General features: G+C 40.3%; 1 protein-coding gene across 1 annotated transcript in view; it reads left to right on the forward strand.

The window, feature by feature from the left end:
• Nucleotides 1-23343, forward strand: part of HECW1 (HECT, C2 and WW domain containing E3 ubiquitin protein ligase 1) — a 258402-nt gene that overhangs the window by 136533 nt on the left and 98526 nt on the right. The window contains 1 exon segment of the mRNA XM_032700164.1: nt 20100-20175. Within this exon segment, the coding sequence (XP_032556055.1) occupies nt 20100-20175 (76 nt within the window).

Raw genomic sequence — 23343 nt, forward strand, 5'->3', positions numbered from 1 at the left:
TTTGGTCATTGTGTACAAAAGAAAATTATGATATCCGGAGTTAAGAAGGTGTCATAGCTCACAGTAGGCTGATCAGAGTTAGAACAAAGAAGTTTAGTAGTACCTCTTAGCAGGGAATTGGCAAAGATTTTATGTGCATAGGAAACTTTAGCACTTTCATGTTACAAAGTCCTGTCTGCATTCATTGTACACTTGTTTTGAAATGTTCTAGAGAATGGATCCACTAGCCACTACAGGAGCTACAGCTAACATGCACTAGGAGGGAAAGGCGGGTTTCCTGGCAGAATTTGATCCCCCAGTACAAAATACAAGGGAATTATTTTTGGTGTGCACAACAACCCTCAGCGCATTTCTTACAGCTGAAAAATGTCCTTAATTAAGTTTTTCACTTCCATATTGCATCATTATAAAACCATGGTAGTGTTTTACAGCTTGATTTGGTGATCCTCAGTTTATGTTCAAGCATACTTACTCCCATGAGCAACCTCTTAATACTTGCGCAGTTGAGCCCTTAGTTCAGTGTAATTACATTTCTGGTTATGCTTTTCTATATCCTAATTATCACTGATTCAAAGAATTTGAAGGTTAATGACACGTCCAAATTAATTCTTATTGCCACCTCAGTAACACTGACACTTTTTCAGTATCCAGTTATATAAAGACTATTGTATTTACACTGCAATTACCCTGTCATGTAGCAAGCACTCCATTTATATGAATTAGTGGAGTTGGAAAGCATAACCAGGGTATAATTGGTCCTCTGACTGCAGCATAACTATAGTCACTGTGTTATAAATAATAAACTTTTCCTTCCTTTTATTTCCTCTACTCACATATTTAATTGGGATGGTTGAGATTTTCTTTAAATACAAAGAAAACTCGTTTGCAATGAAACACTGTTCTGAGTGCAGTCCAATAATCTTTGCATTTACAGTCCTGATTCAGTAAAGGTGCAGAGCATGTGCTGAAACTCCGCTGACTTTACTGGAAATGTTTGATTATTTTCTTTCAAGTTGACAGAATCTTTCAAAACAGAATAGACTTGGCAAGTAGGGTCACTTGCATTTTCATTATGACAGATTCCAGATATGTCAATAGCTAAAGTAAGAAATTATCCAGGTCCACGCTCCTGGTGGCTTTTTTCCCTATCTTGATATTGACTTTTCAGCTTAGCGTGGTTGAAACTCCTATCGCCACCCATTCATAGATTTAGACTCTTTACGAGAGGTGGGTGTTTATAATTTATTATCCAACAAGCACAAATTGAGCAGGGGAGGTACAATCAATTTTCTTTGTGAACACCAGCATTGATTTCCTGAGCAGCAGCCTATAACTCCCAACATATAGGTATATGCATTTTTATTGTTCCAACCCGTGAGGAATGTCTCTGCTTTCCAGCACACAGCTGTTAACATTTTAAATGTTACTTAATTTTACAGTCTTCATAATTTCCTGATCTGTCCGTACGAAAGACGGAAGTGTAGTGTATTTGATCATCATAATGGAATTTCAAGTGCAAGTACCTAAAATTAGGCTTGGCATCAAAAATCAGAGTGGATTGGAAAAGACTTGATGCAAGAAATGCGCCCAAAATACTCTTCGGTGTTTTTTCTGCATAAGTCCTCTGGCATATTTCACACACATCTTCGAGGACTGCACATCTAGGGGAGAAGGGAAAAGAACAGCTTGTGTGGTGCAAATGCAGTGCAGGGAAAGGGGTCAGCGCAGACCAGCACAGCACTTCCCTGGAATGCAGTCCTTGTCACTGAGGAGGATGTTCAGCACACTGGCCCTGCCACTCTGAAACAATCAACACTGTGTCAGGCAGCAACTCTGCACATATTGCTGAGGCATTGGCAGCCACTGCTTTTTTGCATCCTGTGACGAATCCAGGTAGTATATGAGAGTATGCAAGAACCTATATATCAAATGTATCCCTGGCAGAGTACCAGGCACTTGAAGGCTGTGTGCCTATACAGGCAGTGTGGCTGGGGCAGGTGTCCTGTTCAGTGCACTGAAGAGTGGAATGTGAGTGATCTGACCTGGAAGTTGTGGAGGTCCTGATACTGTCATCTTTAGTCCTCTTTTACCAGTGCAGACATGCTTAAATTTCTAGTAGCTTCACACATGGTGCATTGCTGTAGGCATAGCTGCAATGGATTTAAACAGGAAAGAGGTAACATTTAAAAAAAGTTGGCATCTTTTAAATTATGAAGTAAAATAATTCTGTAAGTGCTCATCCATCAGGTTTTTTCCTATTCTGGTAGTCTAAATGTGCAGTTCTGCAGATTTAAAGCTGAGTGGAACAGAACAAAAGCCAGGGTTAATGCTACCATTTGCAGTTTCTGTTAAAATGTTGTCAATGTCTTGCCCTCTCATGGACTCTAATTAGGCAGCACTAATCGTGGAGCTGCTGAGCCATCCCTAGGTATCACTGGCTACAGTCTAATCGCCACTTTGCAGGTCAGTTGCATCAATTTTGGGCTTCTCCCTGTTGCCCTAGTTTCTTTGCACATATTGTTTCAAAGAAAACACTTGGGTCAAATTTAACCTTACTGGGCATCTGATGCTGTATGAACTCTTAAATGTAGATTTGGAGTGGTTTAATAAGCAGACTTGCAGTGCAGCACAGAATTGAAGAAATAAAAAGTATAACAGATGCGAACTGGAGTGGTTTTTATCTCAGCAACATCAAGATGACCATTACACAAGCCATTTATGCGTTAATGGGTTCAATAGTGTCTGGTATTTCCCAGCTACTTTTGCTTTCTGAATGTCTCTTTTTACAGTCACATAATATAGCCACAGTAATATCTGCACATCATATTACTCCCTTCTGTGGTTTAGTAAATTATGGAGAGATCAGCAACTGTTCAGCACATAGCACTAGTATAATCATTCTTGCTTTGGCCTTTTACATTCTTAGATACTCCCTCCTGCATCTGGTCAGGTGAATGAAAAACAGTGCAGTTCCTGACATTACACAGAGGGTCTGCAGGCAGATATTTTGTTTTGTTGAAGGGGGAAGGAAGGAAGGAATTAGACCTGTGGAGTACGCTTCAGAGGTGAATGTGATAGACTGCTGAATGAAGCACCTCCCGCTTCCTTCCTTCTAGGAGTTACCCACTGTGATAGGGTATGAATCTGATTGTGGGTGAACACCAGATAAATTACTAGAGGTAGCTTAGGCTATATGACTCAGCCTTCCTGCATGTATCAGTTCAGAAGTTGCAAAAAGATTTGCTTTGTTGTTGCTTCACAAAATAGATTATTTCTGTCCTCTCCCCCAGCATTTGTCAGTTTGATTTGTTATTGCCAATTTTGTACACATTGATTTAAGTCTCAGTGGGTGCACTAAAGGCCTGCTAATGGATTAAAAAAGAGAACGTTGTGTTCTACCCATTTTTGTGTGTGTGTTTGACTATTCTTTAGTGAAAGTACTGTTTATACTTGGCACAATCTTAATTTTAAAAAAGTACACTTCTTAATCAGGAAAAAAAGGAGCAGGAATGCTGCCAGGGTGAGTCCTCTCCAGAATGCAGCTAGTCCAATACCGAAGACCTTGGAAACTATAAGAATCCTGCAGTGCATGGGCATGAAATCCTCCAGGTCAGATTTGGTATGTCTGCAGCACTGCCTGACGGGACATGAGGAGGAAAGGATTTGGTTTGGTTTTCTGTGCTCCGTTTTCTTTCCTTGACTGTTTATCCACATTGTGACAGGCCCTAATGTTTTCACTAGCTGTCCTTTCTCACTGTTCACTGGATGTGTGTAAAGGGGCAGCTGTTGGAAAAACTTGTGTCCATGTTTTAAGTGGGATGCTTGATGACTGCAAGTCGTTGCAGCAGGCAAATAATTTTGAGTTTGTCAATTGTATGTTTTCTCTATCCCCACAGGGTCAAATTTCCCTCTTTAATTAGGCCTTGCAAGAAAAAAATTTTTTGCTTTCCTCCATTTTGCATTTACCTTTGTTCAATTTTGTTGTCTTCTCCCATGTTCCAGGATTAACGAAGATGGAGATAAGAAGCTCTTGATCTCCCATCTGTGTATCAGTTAGCATTGTTTATAGCTTTACCATGTTTCTTTTTACTGAATTTCTTCTAAGGTGTTTTAAAAGCACATGTATCAGGTGACACGTGATTCTGATCTGCATCTTTTCTTGCACAATTTTTAATATAAAATCAAATTCTTGTTGAAGGCATAATCAAACATTTTTAGGATCTCTGATAACCTCTGGTACTCATGAATTGAAGTTCTTTGGGTGTTTATATAACAATATAGGGAGAGGAAATTTTGAGTGTGGACAACAAACTCGTGGTTTTGTGTAGAATTGCAACTGAGATATAGAATCACAGAACAGAATCATAGAATTGCTTAGGTTGAAAAAGACCTCCAAGATCATTGAGTCCAACCTTTGACCAATCACCACCTTCAGCTAGACCATGGCACCATCCCCTTTGGGGATGCCTGACTCCATCACCTCCCTGGGCAGCCATTCTAATAGCTTGACATCTCTTTCCTTGGAGAAGTTCTTTTTGATGTCCAACTTGAACCTTCCCTGCCACAGCTTGAGGCTATGCCCTACCTTGCTACGCCCTCCTTTCAGGTAGTTGTAAAGAGCAATAAGGTCACCCCTGAGTCTCCTCCAGGTTGAACAACCCCAGCTCCCTCAGCTGCTCCTCATAGGACTTACCCTTTAGATCCTTCACCAGCTTCACTGCCCTTCTCTGGACATGCTTCAGCACCTCAGTGTCTTTCTTGAAGTGAGGGGCCCAGAGCTGCCCACAGTACTCAGGATGCAGCCTCACCACTGCTGAGTACTGGGGGACAAATTCCTTCCCTAGTCCTACTGCCTACTCTATTTCTGATACAGACCAGGATGCTATTGGCCTTCTTGGACCCCTGGGCACACTGCTGGCTCATGTTCAATCGGCTGTGGACCAGCACCCCCAGGTCCTTTTCCACCAGGCAGCCGCTCTTCCCCCAGCCTGTAGCACTGCATGGGGGTGTTGTGGACAAAGTGTATGACCCAGACCTTGGCTGTGTTAGACCTCATACCGCTGGCCTCAGACCATCAAGCCAGCCTGTCCAGATCCCTGTGCAGAGCCTTCCTACCCTCCAGCAGATCAATATTCTCACCCATCTGAAACCTGACTGAGGGTGCACTTGGTCCCCTTGTCAGGGGATAATCAGTAAAGATATTAAACAGCATGTGCCCCAATACTGAGCCTTAGGAAACCCCACTAGTGATCAGAAACCAACTGAATGTAGCACCATTCACCACCGCTCTCTAGGCCCAGGCATCCAACCAGTCTTTAATCCAGCAACAAGTGTACTTGTCCAAGCCACGGGCTTCCAGCTTCTCGAGGATAATGCCATGGGAGACAGTATCAAAGGTTTTACTTCTACCTTCTGAGGTAGAAGACTTTTGAAGTAGGAATTATGTTAATTAGGTAAGAAATCTAAATCACTTGGGATGAGATGTACCAATTGCTGTGCGTATTGGCCCCCATGACCCAGGAAGTAATTTACAGTCATGTTTCTGGGATGACATTGTGCTTTCATCAAGAAAAGAAGCCTGTGTTCTGGTGGTCATTAAAATAATACTGAGACTTTTTCAAGACTAGTTAATGCGTGAATTCTTATTGTTCAGATTCTAATTTCTTAATGATGATCCATCTTTAGTACCTGCAATTTCAAGATAGTTGAGCCTTTATTTTTATGTCTTGTTCAGTTTTGTTATATAGCACTACTGTTGGTCATCTTTATGTGTCATCTCAAATGTGGGTGCAAATGTATTACCTCTCAAGTATGTGCTAAGAATTAATGTTTTCTGAAAGGGTTAGAAATTCTCAAATGAAAGTTGTTGTCATAGACCATAATCTGCTATTAATTCCTATTAGCTGATGAGACAAAGCAGAGGACTTAATAGCAAGTATTAGTCATGCTGAAAAGTGCAGTGGCCAGGTTTCTGACTGACGTGTCCATTCAGGAAAATCGGCATACTAAGCCATGCTGATTAGTTTAGAACAAAGAAGAAATTACTCCCGTTGAAGAAAGAATGCAAATATTAGCTGAGAGACAACTGTTAGTGTGGATAAGCCTTCTTAAGCTGTTGAATAAATTTTAAAAGGTGTACAGGGAAAAACATGAACTCACTGCTTATTCGAAGCAATGAATAAAATCCCAAATGGCCCTTCAAGAGCTTACAAAGAACAAGGCAAAATAAGTAGGGTGGAGCTGGGGCAGCAAAGGAACTTGTTTTGTAAAATTCTTGTGATACCTCTGTGATGACACAAAAATAGGACATCAGGGAAACGTGGTAAATACAGCAGAATTAGTGGCTCATGGGTGTGTTTTTAAAATATCTGATGTTTTAAAACAATGTTAGGATGCCAGAGGCTCAAGTTGTTTCTTGAAGATGGTCTTTTGTTTAACAATGTCTGCTACTGGGTCTCAGACACACTACTGAATGAAAAGGCAAGAGGAGAGTTACTCTGCAGGGAGAGATGTTAACAAAGGTGTGGCTATGGATTTTTAATCTACTGGTGTGGATTATGGTAATCTGAAAACCAGATCCACTGAAGTAATAGAGATATCCCTGTCTATTAGTCTTTCTCTCAAAGCCTGGGTGAACTACTGCACAAATATAGGCTAGATACAAGTTATTTACATTGTGTTTCTTTTCTTGGCCATTTTAAGTGGCTTAATTTGCTGTAAGGCATGTCATCTTGGACAGCTGCTTTGGAGTATAATGCAAAATTGAGTAAAATTGGATTTGGTGGTTGTTTTGGTTGTGATTTTTTGTTGGATGGTTTGTTTGTTTTGTTTTCTTTCAGATAAGAGCACAGAGATTTATCTGGCATCTCTCTCTGGGAACTCCTGATGAACTGACCAAGCTGCCTATGTTCTGTGTTGCAATGAGAGCTGTAGCCTGCAGGTTTTCAGATGTGAGGGAAATGTTTAGGACACACAGATGAGAAATAAGCTGAAAATATAAGTGGTGTATTTGCTGTGCAAAAGCAAGATATCATTTTACAAAGCTTTGAGGCATGGTTGAAAATACTGATAAATTCTTGGGTAGGTGCACAAATTATAAAGTCTCTGAACCACCCACAAATGAAAGAGATGTGGAATCACATATTCCTAAGCTAAAGGATACTGTGTTTCCTGTGGTCGGCTGGAAAGTTGACACAGTGGGAGGAAAGCTGGGAGCTAGGTACCAGTCTTCTTGTGTCCATGCATCTGTATCACTTATATCTGAATACAAGCTGAGGGAGGAACTTAAACTGAGATGAGCAATTGTGTGCCCAGTCTCTCATTCAGCAATTTTCAGCAAATTTCAGCAACTGCCATTCACCAGCATGCCTGGAGGATTTCTTTACCTCAGAACAGCAGCCAGACAAACAGTCAGACATGCAGAGGGAAAGAAAGAGATCATAAAACTTGTCAAAGCCAGGTCTGCAGCCTGCACTGAACCTGCCTATGTGTAGTCCTGCAGTGAAGTTTCATATCTACTGCAGCTGATAGATGCTATCAGCTTTATTCCTTATTGGATTTTCAGTAACCAAGGATTTTCCAGCAGGCAGAGTAATGGAGAAAAATAACTTACTTTTCTTGAAATATCTTCCTTTTGTTTTCTGCTCTGCTTTCCTTACTCCTGGGAAGAAGGGGGGTGGGATAAAGATTTGAAGAGAGAACATTATTGTAGTTTTACAATGCATGACCCTTTATAAAAGTAAGCAGTGCTTAAAATCTCTCCCTCTCTGAAATAACTCATACCCTCAGATAACTTGTATAAAATCAGCAGACTTGACTGAGGAAATCACCGGGAGGTGAACTTGCACACATTTACAACTGGGGGATTTGTAGGTCATTTTGAATGTTTGTGGCATAACTCGTGGGTTGTTTCAGTAGAAATAACCATAAGTAGGTGATAGAGAAGAGCAGGTGGTGACTGAAAGCCAGAAGGTTTTTCAACATCCCAACACACATTGGTGCCTACAGGAATCTGCCGTTTGAGTGCAGTGTGCATGAATGTTCTTGTTGTGTGTATGTACATGTCATGCATGCAAGCCCTATGATGATCATGTCATCCTTTGTTTTGTCTGTTTGTTGAGTATATCTTGAATTACCTGTACTTAACTTCACACAAAATCCAGGTGATCCACAAATACATTAATAATGTTATATTGGGAAAAGGTTATGATTGCAGACAGATAAAAAAGAAAGGAGCATTGCAATTTATATTTGTCAAGAAGCAGACTTTATGCTTCACAGTTATCTTTTAGGTTTGCATTTTCTGGTTTCTTGGAGCTTGATGGGATAATCATGTTCCCTTAACATAGTTTTGATGATGGAATAAAGTTATATAATATTACACACTTTTCTAAATATTTTTTTCCTATAATTATTACTTGGACCTCTTTTGTTCTCAGGCTTTCATACAGGTGGGGAAATGGATGTAGGCCAGTATGTTAGATATCAACAGATGCACATAAGAATACTTCTTTTATAGAATTGTGAACCTTTTGTTAATTTTTAATCCTTGAGTCTCCTGAGAAGTATTTTTCACTTCCATTAAATATCTGGGCTTTTTTTCTCCTGGTTAGCTAGCTGAGTTCTTAGACAAGCTTGTTTCCATCCATACTGAAAGCATGCTCAATATCCCCACTCAATATCTCCACTTTAAAATGAGGCTTAAATTCAAACATCTGTAAAGTCTGATGGAAAGCAACTATATTGTTCTTACACACTTCCCTTTTTAACTCAACCAGTTTGATTTTTATTTACACCGAGGCAGCTTTTGCCCTTATGGCTATGTGGTAGGACTTTATGGTGAACACAGGTATAAACCACGTTAATTAGACCACATGTTGATACTCTTAGCAAAGGCACCAGCATTACTCATAATACCTAACTAACCCTGGATTACTGTTAAAATTCAGTTCACAAAATGTATAATGGACTATATTTCAGGCACCAACATGTTTATGACCTTTTGTCTGGCAGACTACAACTGTACTAGGACTGTGATTCCAGAGGTGAAGAGGGCAACCAATGTCTGTTACCATACAGCTGATTCAGCTACATGGGAATAGTTAAACCTAATACTGGAAAAGTCTGGAGGTGCCACTAGTTGTCAGGAAATCCCAGGTTTTAAAGCAGCCTATTTATTTCTCTTGTTTTTCCCAAAAGGATCTCACTTACCTTTGTTAGCAGGCAAGTTTGAAAACTGCTGCCATTGGGTTTGAGTTCTAACACAGCTGTACTGATCATGTTGTATTTGACTGCTTCCTCTCAAGATTTTGAACACCTTCTTGATTAGGAGAGGTCCAGGTTGCCTGAAAAGCGTGCTGTGCTCTGGCCCCAAACAGCGTCTAGGACCACTTGGCTGCCTCTCAGACAGCTGCCTGACAGTGGTCGCTGTGTGAACCTCAAAGTGCTCAGAGTTGCCAGACACACCCAGGCATGTGAGACATCTTTGCTGTAGGGGTGAGCTGTGGCAATGTCAGGCTTAGCTTGCAGGACTGCTGCTTTTGCAGCTACCTCTCTACACTGTACAGTAGAATGCTGTGAGTCTTCATGCTTTTTGGAGCTGCCACCACTGAGAGGATGCTCGGAGTTTGCATGTTTATTTTTCAGTTGTGCTTTTGAGGGTGAGGAATGGAGGTGGAAATTGCCAAGTTTATTCTCATGACATCCTAACTTTTTGCTGTGAGTGATACATCATTGACAGGGGGTCAGCACAGGCTACTTCAGTGTCCTGCAGCTCAGGGATATATAATGCTACTGTAGCAGAAGAATAAAGGATAAAATATTAATGCCATGAAGTCAGTGGCCAATCTCTTACCACTTTTAGAGGATTCAGAATTAACTTCCAGATTCAGCAATCATCCATTGTGTCTCATAGTAGACTGGCAGCACAGCCTGTGGAAAAGGCTGGAAAAATTGTGTCTCATGTTCTTCTCTTTCCAACTGTTTAAGGGGGCATGGGTCAAGGGGGTGCTTTGGATCAGACTTGCTTCCATGTAGCCCAAAGTTTTGCATGCTGACCAATATGTTCCTGCTACTGCAGGATCAGGAAGAGCAGTGAGAGCTGCTGCTGGAAGGGCAGCAGCGACAGCCCAGCTCTCCTCTCCTTTCCTTGCCCATCATTACTCATACTGTTGCAGAACGTGAGGGCTGCCTGTGCAGGGGGGGAAGGAAGGAAGGAAGGAAGGAAGGGATAACCTGTTTGCCTGGCAGAGGGCAGGAATGTTCCTGGTGGAGATGAGGGGTGATGTTTTCTGCAGAAGACACTTGCTTTCATGAAAGCATGTTTGGCAAGGAGAGGGATATAGAAAGCAGGGGATATAGAGTTTGTGTGGGAATGGGAGTCACTTCTCTTCCTTATGAGTACAGATGAGGACAGTCTGGGTGGTGTCTAGTGTGGGGTATGAACTGCATTGCCTTGCTCAGTGCCACAGAACAGTTTCCCAGTGTTGGCTGAAGTGTTTGAGTTGAATTGCACACTGGTTTCCATCAAACCTGGCACATGTGAAAATGCCTCTGATGCTGATAAGATGTGATTTATTTATTAAGAGCTACAAGCATTATATCATTGTACACACTGAAGTTAATGATTTTCTGAAGTGACAGCACTTCTGCATTTAGTTGACATCCCTTTCCCCTCCTGTTGTATTTAATGACTTTATGTTCAGAAGTCTTGCATCCAGTATGAACCAGGCCAAATCCTTCACAATGATTTTGGTGATGACTAAATTGCTGTAATGAATTAATCTGTTAATCTTGGAGATCAGACAATTAATCTTGGAGATCAGATTTTGTAAATATTGCTTCTCCCCAGAAGTCTTTGCCATACCTCAAGTTTGCTGTAACATGCTACCACTGTCATTTTCAGGATGAGTCTGGCCTCTGCTTTCTTTATCCTTCAGATTGGACTTTGCATATGAGGACTGGCAGAGATGTAGCTAGATTTATTTATTTATTCAGTCTTAAGGAAAGTAATATTTGGGATGTTACTGATGACTTACCTAATGGGAAGTAGGAGGCACACTCTACTCACAGCACATGATGAAATGACAGCAGGACATAGACGCAAGTTGCAACAAGAGACATTCTGATTAGACCTCAGGAATATTTTATTCTACAGACAGTAGACAAACCTTAGAACAGGTTGCCCAGAGAGCTCGTGGGATCTCCATCCTTTGAGATATTCAGAGCTGAACTGGACGGGGGCCTAAGTAGCCTGCTCTAAGTTGGTCCTGTTTTGACAGAAGGGTCAGATGACTTCAGGAAATCTCTTCCTACATTGATTATTCTGTGGCAGTTTGATTCCAGTCAGTGTTCCCACACGCCCACTTCACTGGAGAGAGGCTGTTGACTTTTTAAGGCCTACTGTTCTGAAAAACAGCAACCTAAGAAAAACAAAACATTGAATGCTGTAGGCAGCAAAAGCCAGTTGGGAATTTTTAAAAAAAAAAAGATTTAAAATAAAGCAACCACAAAAACAGACAACAAAAGCAAAAACAAACAAAAAACCCCAAACCCATGGGTTTCTAAGGTGAGATAAGCAGTTTCTGCTGTCTCATAGATCTGCCAAAAGATACAGAGGAGAAATACTGAGTGCAAATGAGGCTGTATTAACTGAGTGACTGTAGATACTATAAAAGGAGAAGATTTTCTTTTCTTCTCAGCTTTAGCCTTTCTATGGCATCATAACTACGAAAATCCTCTGTGTAGTGAAATGTTTTATTAGTGATTTAGCAAGATTGACGGACATTTGAAGTAGCAGAGGTATTTTTCTACTTTTAAAATCAGACTATAAATCTCTGCAGTCGCCTCATTTCTGCTCAGTGTAGGACCCAAAGTTGAAAGTAAAGTGTCTGTAGCTCACTTCTGGAAATAATGGTATTCATGGTTGAACTGTTATTTGAGGCATTCATTTAGAAGAATGGGCATTGTTCACTGCCTAGCTGCTTCTTTTATGGTGTAAAGGGTCATTGACTTGGTTCCCTTGTCCAGACACTTGGGCAGCATGACTAATGCTTTGAGCTGTTCTTCAAATACAGCTTAGCTGAAAGATACAGTTGTCTCTCACACGTGTCAGCATTACTCATCTATGCACTTGTCCCATCCAAACCGTGTTAGAGGAGTGAGGATTTTCTGAAGCTGTAATGAAGACAGCCTGGAAGTATAAACTGCTGCCTAACACAAGTTTCCTGCCTTCCAAAGACGTTGTGGATGTGTCAGAGTGTTTATTCTGTATATATGCTATGTGTTGGTGCCTCTCGTCATTTCGTATGCAGAGAGAAAAGGTGTTAGCAGCAATTTTTTTTTAGTTCTCCATATAAAGAAAGGATTTTTATGAAAAGTTTGAATTTGGAGTCTAAGGGGCAAATTTAATGCAGAATTACAGGATCCAGACAGAGCCCAACGGGCCTTTTCATCTCTCAGTGACAAACCTCCCAGTTATTTCAGTGGCTTGCAGGATATTGTTTAGCTGTTCCAGAGAGGATAATATTTACAAGCAGTTCTTACTGTCAGAGTGGTTAAGCACATTAATACTCTGTGTATGGACCTGTCAGGTTTACAGGGTCAATCCTGTTCAGCATTAGGCAGCTGCCTGATGTAAATCTGATCATAAACCCAGATTTTCTTTGGGTTTTTTTCTGGATGATGGTAACACTGGAAAGTACAAAGCTGTTTAGCAACTGCCAGAAGCCTTCTTCCCTGCTAACTCAACCAGAGTTTGTTTTGAATATTGAGGCTGTAAACTACTGTCATCCTTTGGTCCACTTTAACCTTGCTGAGAGACTTGTTAGGGCTCAAAGGGTCACTGGCATGAAATAGCATACAGCCTCAGAGCCAGTGTGTGAGCAGTTGGTGAGATATGCTACAGAAAGCAATCCTGCCAGAAGTTGCTATGTATAAAGAAAATGTCTGCTGCTTAGATGTTGTTCAGCCATCAACCCAGAAACCACAACCCAAAGCACAAGCATGTGCTATTGTGTAAAAGTATCTGAAAATCTAAGACTTTATTTAAATGAAGTTGCAAAGAGTGAAGGAAGATTAGAATCTCTAATCAAGCTTTTCTTCTGCTGTCAAAGGGTAACTGAAGTTTATTAGGCAGAGCTGTTACAACCATTAAAAAACCATATTGAACTCTGCCAGAGATACTGATTTGTTGCCTCAGTCCTTGATTTTGTTTTAATTGGAAGTGTTAGCTCTTAACATTCTGATTCTAGATCCTGGTTATGCTGAAATAGCATTCTACACTCATAGGGTCGGCTGGGGAATATGAAATAGCTTCATGCCAACATGGAGACATACACTGGGTACGCACTGTCATTGGATGTCCTCTTGTCATAAGTCTGTTGATAGTTGCCTTCTAGAGGACTTTACTGATGATACTAAGCAGCAAGTTTTTTTCCAGTAATTTAGTTTGTCTGCCAGGGTTTGTTATCTAGAATCTGCTGAAAGAATTCGTAACATTTTCAATGGGAAAAAACAGTTGTTTACTCACTTCCTTGCTACCTTTATTAAGGGTTTCTAGGACAGGACTTTTTGGAATGAAAAACTTCTGTCTCCTGTGAATAAATGAAGTAATCAATAAACACTGTTGCAATATGAAGCAAAAGGTGCTTTCTGTAGACAGAGGGCAATTACTATATGCCCACAAAAGGCAAATTCTCCACTTAATTAGGGAATGGCACTGAGAATGTGGTGTAATACAAGGCTAGAATGCTGCTGACCGCTGACCGTGGCGCGTGGGGAAGCCTCTGTGTGTGTGTGGTCACAGTCCTTCAGGGATGTGAGCTGGCTGCAGAGAGCCCAGCAGGAGCTAGGCTGCTGCTGGAGAAGCTGCCTGCTGTTTGGAGGCACCTGATAAAAAAATACTATGGTGCCAGCACAATGGCTTAACAACCTAACAGGATAAGTGGAATATGTTGCATTCAAGAGCTGGATAATTCTATTAACAGAGTGGGGGTTGCAGCTGAAGCACTGCCACTAATTAGGGGTAGATTTTCAAAGTGGTGCCTGGGATTATAGCCATAATTCTGTCAGTGGCAGTCATGAAGCTGAGATCTGCATTTGCTCCTTTCAGAATTCGCCCCTTACATCCCAAAGCCCTTTCTTCACTGAAGAAGTCAAGTGGTGGAGTGAAAGGAAGCACACAGTCTGTGTTTGCTTAGTCAATTTTTTTTTACAAAACTATTTCTTTTTAAATTTAGCGCTTGGGATGAAATGGGAATACTCACCCATTTGCAGATCTACTGAGGAATTCCCTCTCTAAAGAAGATGGTAGAATATGTGAACTCATGATGATGTCTGAAACTCTCTTCCTGTAATAAGAAACTTCACTGCTGAGCTGTGGAAAGTGTAAGCCTTTTTCCACATGTTTTAGAGAGTTGTCCAAATGTTAAGCATTCAGCGAATCAAGAGGGCAACAGCAAAAGCCAATAGAAATAGGTTAGGGGAGAATAATTTTTTGGCTAATTGTTCTGGACTCCTGTGCCATGTACGCACAGGTCTGTTAAAACAGTAACTCCAAACTGGTTTAAACTAACATCAGCAAAGCTGTGCAGAGTGGAAGCTGGTACTCTGCCCCTGCATTGTGCTGGGCAGTTTTGGACCCATCTTACATGTCAGATGAATTAGGGGATAAAAGCAGATGGAAGGACATAGGAGACAGAGCATCAGCTTCTTCTTTTGCTGCTGACCATTGAATTCAGGCTATTAAACTTATTTATTTTGCATTAAATCTGCTGGCAAGTTTGGTGGCCTTGAAAAGCAGAAAACAGAGAACTGGAGCTTGAAGCACACGTAGTGCAGGCAGTGATGGACAGCCTTCTCCCCCAGTGCTGCAACACCCCATCTTTAGCTCTGACACATCTAGCAACACTTTTTCTGATTGCTGATGCACAATTTGGGGCTGAGCTGAGGCTATTTTTCACTTGTTATTTGAATGAAGCACAGGTTGCAGCATTCCCTTTTTGCAGTGCTCTAATCTACCGCTTTTCATCCTCAGAGCCGGTGTGTACAAACAGAAAATATTTTGCTGCTTTACTTTTGTGGTTCCTAGTTTTCTTTCATTGTAGACTTCCGTCTTCAGTACAGATATGGATAGTACTGCTGGGAAGTGTGAGCCCTTCTGAATACTTTGTTATGTTTTTAGATCTGCTTTTTTAAAGAAAAACTCTTGTGAATAGATAGTGTTGTCCAGGCTAGAGCTTTGTCAGTTTACAGTACCTGATTATTTAATCTGCAGTAGATATTACTGTATTGCAATCTGTGTTCTCAGTGGAAAATATTCTAGATTTTAATTAGCACCTTGTAAAATCAAAACGTGATTGGATTGAGCATTAGGTCATGTCCATGATGTTCACCATGTAAGTCAACAAAAGCAAACAGGTAGTGCAGCACTGTTTTTCGTGTCACTGCAATTTCCTGTTTAAATGTAAGAAATACTGGCTTATGTGAGATAACTGATATAAATTATGGTCATTAAATGTTACCATTCTTTTGCAGCAGAAGCTACTGATACAGAAGTACTTTGGCCGTCAGGGAAAAGGAAGATTACTTACTTTAGATGTTTCTTTTGCTTATGGGAAAATTTATTTAGCTTTGTTGAATCTCTTCGTGTGAGCACAGGGGAAAAAAATATCCTTCTGGAGAGGAAAAAGCATTACAGAACACTTAAAACTAAGACATAACAGTGTTTTCCTCTGCTGTGTGTGGGAAAAGGAGTAAGTGCTTGTATTTGCCAGCTATGCATGTCCAGCTGTGGTAGATGTATGCAATAAAATCATATTTATCCTGCCTGTTTCGTATCAGGAGGACTTTAAAAATATTGAAGTTGGGCTGCAGAGTAGACAAACATGCTAAAGGGAACTCAGTGCTGCAAAGCATGTTTTACCAGCATGCTACACTATTACTGCTCACTGTGGTGTCCAAAAGCAGATCTGCTAGCGCAGCACCAGGTAAACACAATTTCTTCCAGACCTGATTCACACCATACCTGTATTTGCCTCATCCTGACCTAGAGCAACAGGGAGGCTGAATAGGGGCACCCTAAGTGTACCCTGTAAGCCACTTTATTTTCATGACCAAGAGAGTTGTCTTTGTTACTCTTCCATATATTTAGGTAGACTAGTGAAGAGAAAGGTATTTTAGGAGATACTTTTAATTAGTTGTGAGAGTCTCTGTTTCTGGGTCTCTGCTCAGAGACCTCACAAATTTTTAGTGATGCACTTGGAATTTTGTCACAGCAAGAGCTGATGGATTGTAATGCTCTGGGATTTCTCAAGATTTTTTTAATTTTTTTTCCATGGCTAAAGAGGGAGCGAGTCTCAAGGGCTCCATTTGCTAATGTGAAGTCTGCCTCCTTTCTCATTCAGGGTCACGTAGCTTCCTTCTAGCATTTGCAGGAACTACTCACAAGGAAAAGTGATACTAGGACAATACTATTATTTTCAGCTTTCACTCATCTCCTTCTTTCTTCTCTGTGCTGTAAAAATGAAAACACTACCAAACCTGGACCTTTTCCTGAGCTTAGCAAGTCCCAGGAGGCTTGGATCTGGCCTCAAATACCTTCCCATGTTTCACAGATAGCCATCACAGGCCGTGGCAGTCATCTTTTGCAATTCTTCAGAGGCTAGGAAACTCTGTAGCAGAAAAGATGATGATTTTACAGTATATGTTTATTGCAGGATATTTTGAAGAAGTACTGATAGCCCTCTAACTATCTGAATATATATGCTCCCATCAGTGGCAATGATGCTGGTTCCAGTTATATTCAAGGATAGCAAAAGGTTTGAATCCAGTTCAGGAAGCCTTTGGTTTTCTGAGAGAGATTCAGCTAGGTTTGAAGTTGCAGCTCATGTCCCATCCCTTCATGTCTAGATATAAAAGAGCATGTAGTAAAATCATATTCATTCTGTTTTGTATCAGCAGGACTTGTAAAATAATTAGTCTGGGCTGCACAACTAAAAATATTAAACTAATTCAGACTGAACTCTCACTTCAAGGGCATAAAAGAGCAGAAAAGTTATTGAGGGAAAATCACATTTGTTCCTTTTCATGTGAAGGACTTCAAGTCCATAGAATGTCAAGTGACAAGATGAATGTTGTCTTTCTGTCAACTAAGTATATTTTAAGTGGCAGTTGAGAAGATAGAGGGATTTTTACGTCCTGATGACTAAATTCAAGGTTTACTTATACTGACAAAACTCCCAATGTAATTATATTGTAGCCACTAAAATCATTCTGGATTTCTTTAATGATAAATGGCAAGCAGGAACAGTATGACCTGTGCATGTTCCCATCTCAGGCCTCAAGATACTATGAAACTCAGTTGGTGTTGTGGCTGGTGAGCATTGGTGACTACTGACCCTCTTTTCCCCTGCCCTGCATCAGGTGCAGCCTTGTCCTCGCTACTGGGGACAATCTGGTATTGCATTAGGAAACAGTGAATCTGAACTGCAGCAATTAGATCTTTTTATTTTCAGAAAAGCAGATTTAATGTTGGGAGATTTTTCTCCCTTCCTCCACTGATGTTCCTTCTGACTTCTTGAAATGCCAATAATTAAAGTATAATCAGTTTCACGGCCTTCCTATTATCCTTCCCTGAGTACATCTGTGTTTAATTCCTCCATTCTTCGAGAGAGGATGTCTACCTGCTCTTGAGCGTTCTCTGGCATTTTCCCTGCCGTGCCTGAGGACCTGTATTGTGGATGAGAAGTTGCAGTGCATGTGTGAGAAGAGTGGCAGACCAGTGCCTTCAGGCTGCTGGAGGGTGAGGAACACAGATTTGTCATGGTAGAGCTACACACGAGGCATTTGGCTCAACTGTTTTTAATGGTGCACCCCAGGTGTCAACCCAAAGATAAGTGTGTCTCTCCTTCAGCCTTTCCGCCATGCTTTCTCTTTCTCATCTGCTGGACAGGAAGAAAAGTGGAAAAGCTTCAAAAAAGTGTGGGTATTTCATATTGCTAAGGTTAAGTGCTAGACATCATCAAAATGACTGGCTTTTGGATGTAGTGTTGCATCTCACTGCGGTCAGCTACTGAGTAAATAACTCATTTATGCAGCAGGGCTGGCTTTTTGTCCCCATGATTGCACGGTGAGCACTTGACAGGATGCTGTGGGGTACACCTGTTTCACAGAAGGGATGGATCATCCAGAAGCAAATAAATTTATGTTGGTTTTCTTTTACTTATGAGACTGGATGTCTTTATTACTTCCCTTGTATAATGCCAAGCTTCACCAGTGCAGGTTTGGCCATGCTAGGGATGCTTTGCCCATATCAGAATTCGCAACAATATTATGACTGCCTTGATATAATTTCACTAATGCAGGTATGGCCCCAAAAGGGTCATTTAATAGCAACATATTTTTAAGTTTTGAAAAGGCTAATGTTTGCAGGACCCCATCAGATCCACCCCAATTTGTTCAAAGTGTAGACTGCTAAGCTATTCATACTGCCATGATGTATGACATACATGGCAGATCTAAAAAGAAACCCAGAGTAATACTGAAGAACTGAAAAAAAGCACATGTTTTGCAAATGTGCACATGTCTAGGTTGGTTGGCCCGGTTACTGTCCTGGACAAAATCATGGAAGGACCATAATAGTAAGCATTAAAAGAGTGTGTGTAATAAATGTCAGCTAGCGACATAGTATGAAAAATACACAGTGATAAGGAAATGTCTGTTTCTTGGTGGGATCACAATTTTGGCTGCTAAACGTTACTGAGTTCTTGTCATAAATTCTAGCAGTCACATATATTCTGATTTAAATGTGTCTCTATCCAGAAATCAGTAGTGGCTTCAATAAGTATATTGAAACCTACTCAGCTGAGAAGACAGAAAGTGAAATTGCAACTAATTAGCTGTGATCCAATAGGGATGTTTATACTGGAATTTAGTCACAGTCTCACTCTACTCAGTACCTTTTATCTCATTTAGATAGTCTGGAAGAAACAAAATGGTTATGACAAAAAGTCAAGTCCAACAGAGCCCATTATTTTATAATGATGTCTAAATTCAACCTGTATGTTCTTGATCTAGGCCTCATTTGTGTCTTAACCTGGCAGTTGTGTTGTTTAATCCCTGCTAGCTGGGCTGCAGTGCCCCCTTGCATTGCACTCTCTGGGGGCAGAGACCAGCTTGCTTTCTAAGTTAAGCTTGACTACACAATATTTAATATACTGAGCAATGAGTCACAGCTGAGTGGGACTTCAGTTACTGTTTCCTGGCAGAAATTGGAACTTCACTGCATAAATGCTGTTTTTCTTTTTTGGCTGACAGCTGAATGGCAAGAGTGGCGAGGAGCTGCTGCTTCCTGGGGGCAGAGCAGCATTTGGTTTGACTCCAGAGTCAATGGGAGGCAGTACTAGTAGCACCACCTCCCTGCTGGATTTGGAGCCTGACACCCAATGACATCTCCTCTGCCCTGTTCAGGGGCTCAGCAGTGAAAACTGCTGATGGTGTGTTTCTGCTGATGCCCCAGACACTGGCTCAAAGGCATTCTTGCTTCCCAGTTCTGATCACAGCCAGAAGGCAGCTTGGGTCCTAATTTGCACAACAGCAGCTCACCAATAAACTTGCTGAACCAAAGACTGACATTAAAACCTAAACTGTGGAGTACAAATGGTCATCTGTGGATTTTTAATTTCTTTTCTTTTGCCAGATCACCCTCAATGCTCATTGTTATCATAATTCACAGCTGGTTGTTGTGCAGGGTATTAGTAATCTCTCAGAAGTCTTTCTCACATGTATTCAATTAGCTTTCTGGAATAAGATTTTCTACACAAGTAATAAGATGTTATAAAGATGGAAGTTGTTTTAAGAGATGATAGCTACATCCCCATCCTTATGTCCTGATTAATAAGTAGTTCCTTTTTGGGTGATGAACTGCTATGTTCAAATTAGAGTAGTATTTTTTCATCATAAACATAAGCATTGTTTTGATCCCTGGTCCTTAATTGATTCTTAGTTGTAAAACTAAGATTCTGCAAAAAGACAGTAGCCAATTTCTATGTTCGAGAGTTGTTGGAGGCTACTCTTTCTCACCATTATTTGTCTTCCAGCAGATTTTTAAAAGCATCACCAATGAAGACTCAATCCAGGGACAAGGAAGTCGGAGACTGATAAGTTTTTCGTTGTCAGGTAAGTCACTGCTGATGAGAAAGTTTTAAGCCCAAAGAGTTGGGGACTGGAGTTTCTAGAACCTTTCATGTGCATGTTTCTAAAACCTTTCATGTGTGGTAGTTATATATATGTATATATTTATGTATGGGGTTTTTGCCTGTTGCTCTAGAAGTGATGCTGAGGCAGAGAATTAATATCTGTGATTACTGCCACACTCTCTTCCTTCAATGAGAGTTATGTGCTGAAGTGTCTTGTTCAAGTAGATTTTTGGGGCCAGATTAGGTTTTCTGTTCACAATTAAATATGTAGGTCAGGGAAAGCAAGATCAAAGGCATGTGCTTTACTTAGAGAGCACAGTGTGATTTGTGGTAGTATTTTGTTTCTTGGAGAGCCCGTTCCACAGTCATGGTCTGGACTTGAGGCAGATCTATGTGCACAAGCTTGTCTGTGTTGCTCAACAGTGACTCTGACTTCTTGAGCCAGAACGCTTCTCACACTCCTCTGCACTTCTTGAAGAATGCTCAGCCTCATTACTTGGCATGTCACTGCAGGTTTTAAAGGCTTAATATGGTTCCATGAAACAGCTATGAACCATTTGATCTGGCTTTGGTAAAAACAGTCTGCAAATCACATCTGTAGACAAAAATCAGTTTGTCAAAAGAGAGTAGTTGTGAGCAAGGTTCTCATTTTGGAGTTTTATGTTTGCTACTTGGTTTCTGTATTTTTTTAGCTCCTGGAAGACAAAGATGCTTACCTTGACTTGAAAGTTCTTTGAGGAAGTAGTACAGAGTAAAAAGAGTTACCCTAGATCAAAAGTTTTACAGGCATAGGCCTTTCTGTATAAAGTCCTACACTTAGACAAGTATCTGATTATATGATTAGTTTTGGCCATATGATTTGTTTCAAGCTTCCCTCTATAAGCACACAAGTCAGTGCTCTCCCAAATTAGATATCCAGTGTGGTTCTTGAGAGGCTGTATATGACACATGGCAACTTAGACTGGTTTTAGGTGGGGCTGTTTCAGCACATCACTTATTTTTGTGAGTTGGACACTGGGCATCCACCCATCAGTTGATAAAACCATGGGCTTAGCTCAAGAGAAATAAAGAAGTAGAGTTAATATTTTTTAATGTTCTTTAATAATCTTATACAGAAAATGTGGCCCAGTACTAGTTACAGTTTTTCATTCTCTCAGATTTTTTGGCCTAGTAGACCAAGAGGTGTCAAGAGTAGTAATTTGTGAGACTGATAAATAATGTGGTCTCAGTTGGCCCTTTTATAAACTAGAGTATCTAATTTACAGCTTGATTCAAAGTATATAAAGACCATACCTTGTAATATATTTGGGATATCTTATTCTCATGATTTACAAGCAGTTAATCTACATGTATATCACATCCATATTAACAGCATCCTCACAGCCAGGTATTTGAAAGGCTTTGATAAAGTAATTGGACAATTATTTTATCAAAAATCTGTGGTATCAAAATAGTTCCATTTCAGTCTTTCTGAAATTAACAGATTAACATACCACAAAGATTTATTTATTACCTTCTCGCTTAGTCAATACCACAACAACAAAATGTTGTCTCTCTCAAAGCAAAATTGTTGCTATTCCTATATCTAATATGCTAACTAATAGAATACAAATCAAACCAGACCTTCGAGAGGCATCAGCAGGAACTAGGATTCCTTTCCGTTTGCACTACTATCTCAGCAATAACTTCTCTATTGTCACGAGTCCTTTTGGCTTACGTAGACTTTTCCTTTTCCATATCTATATTTTGGTATATTGTCATCTTCAGTATCATTACTTAAAAGTTATGTTTCCAAATTATGGTTGATTTAGTGGCAATTAAAAAGAAAAAAGTGTCAAACCATTAGTGTGACTGGGAAACATTGCATTAAGCACTGCACCAGCACAGAGCCACCATGCCCTAAGCAGTCTGTCATCTAAAGAATGCAAGAAGAGCTATGTCTTCTACCTTATCACTTTTTAAAGGAAAAATTATTAGAATGGGAGAGAAAAATGTCGAAGTAGGCCAAATTCCATGAAATGCTGAACAACATCAGTGCATTTCAGCTGACTTGTATTGCTTGCTGCACTGCTGAGGCTCCAGTCAGACCCTATGTGGAAATGAACTGTGCAGAAACAGGTTATTTTCTAAAAACCTGGTGACAAAGTGCTTTCTTCTTTCTGAAAGTGCTTCTTTATAGAGTATTTGGTTGGACAAATCCAACTGGTTTCATGGGAGATTTTGCTTGAGAAAAGATTTCTGGATTGAATAAAAATGTCAAACAATGAAACAGGTGTAAAACAATCCTTTAAGGCACAAGAAGATGGCTGGCTTCTTGAGAATGGAAATAGCAGAGAGTTCACATTGTGTCACTAGGAGGGATTTTTCCTTCATGTTTTCTGCGTTGGAGACTGGAAGTTGGTCCTGTGAAGGGTTAATTCAGATCAATATGTTCACTAGAAGACTAATCTCAAAGAAGGTAGTCTCCTGTGATTAAGCCTCTTAATAGTTTTTATTATGACAGTATTATTATAGCTTTCATTATTTAAAATACCAAGAGAAATATTTTAAGCCTAATTTAACTAGATTGAAAAAAGTCTTTAAGGAAAGCTATGCAGTCCATTTTGCATTTATTTTCTGAAATGCCTTTTCTGCTGTTACCAGTGAATGTCACACTTCTGATAAGGTGCCTGAAAGTGTCAGAGCTCTCTTGCATGAAGTATGGAAAGAAGATATGTGCTAAGCTTCCTGAGATGTACCAGCTACTTCACTGAAGGTTCATGGTTCAGCAGTATAACAAATTTGCTGAAAGCCCTTAAAAGCAGTCTTGTTGGCTGGTATATTTAGAAAGTGTATCATGAGTTTTGCATGATATGCCTCCTAGCTCTATGTTGCATGAAATAAGTTTTTCAGGCTTTAATATTTCACATATCTCATGTATTTGCACACTTTATTTATAAGTGTTCTTGTAGAACAAATGACCAGAAAATTTGAATATTCCACAAACATTCAGGCCTTTATCCTCTTCACACCACTCTGAGAATGTTGTTAGTTATTTTTGTGTGTCTTTCAGACCAGGTATTCGGGTAGTATCAGTTGTCAGTTTAAAGAAGTCAGAGTGTAAATCAGAACTGAAAATAGTATAAGGTCCACTAAGGGTCATTATGAC

This window comes from Chiroxiphia lanceolata, chromosome 1, assembly GCF_009829145.1.
Source record: "Chiroxiphia lanceolata isolate bChiLan1 chromosome 1, bChiLan1.pri, whole genome shotgun sequence".
NCBI lineage: Eukaryota > Metazoa > Chordata > Aves > Passeriformes > Pipridae > Chiroxiphia > Chiroxiphia lanceolata.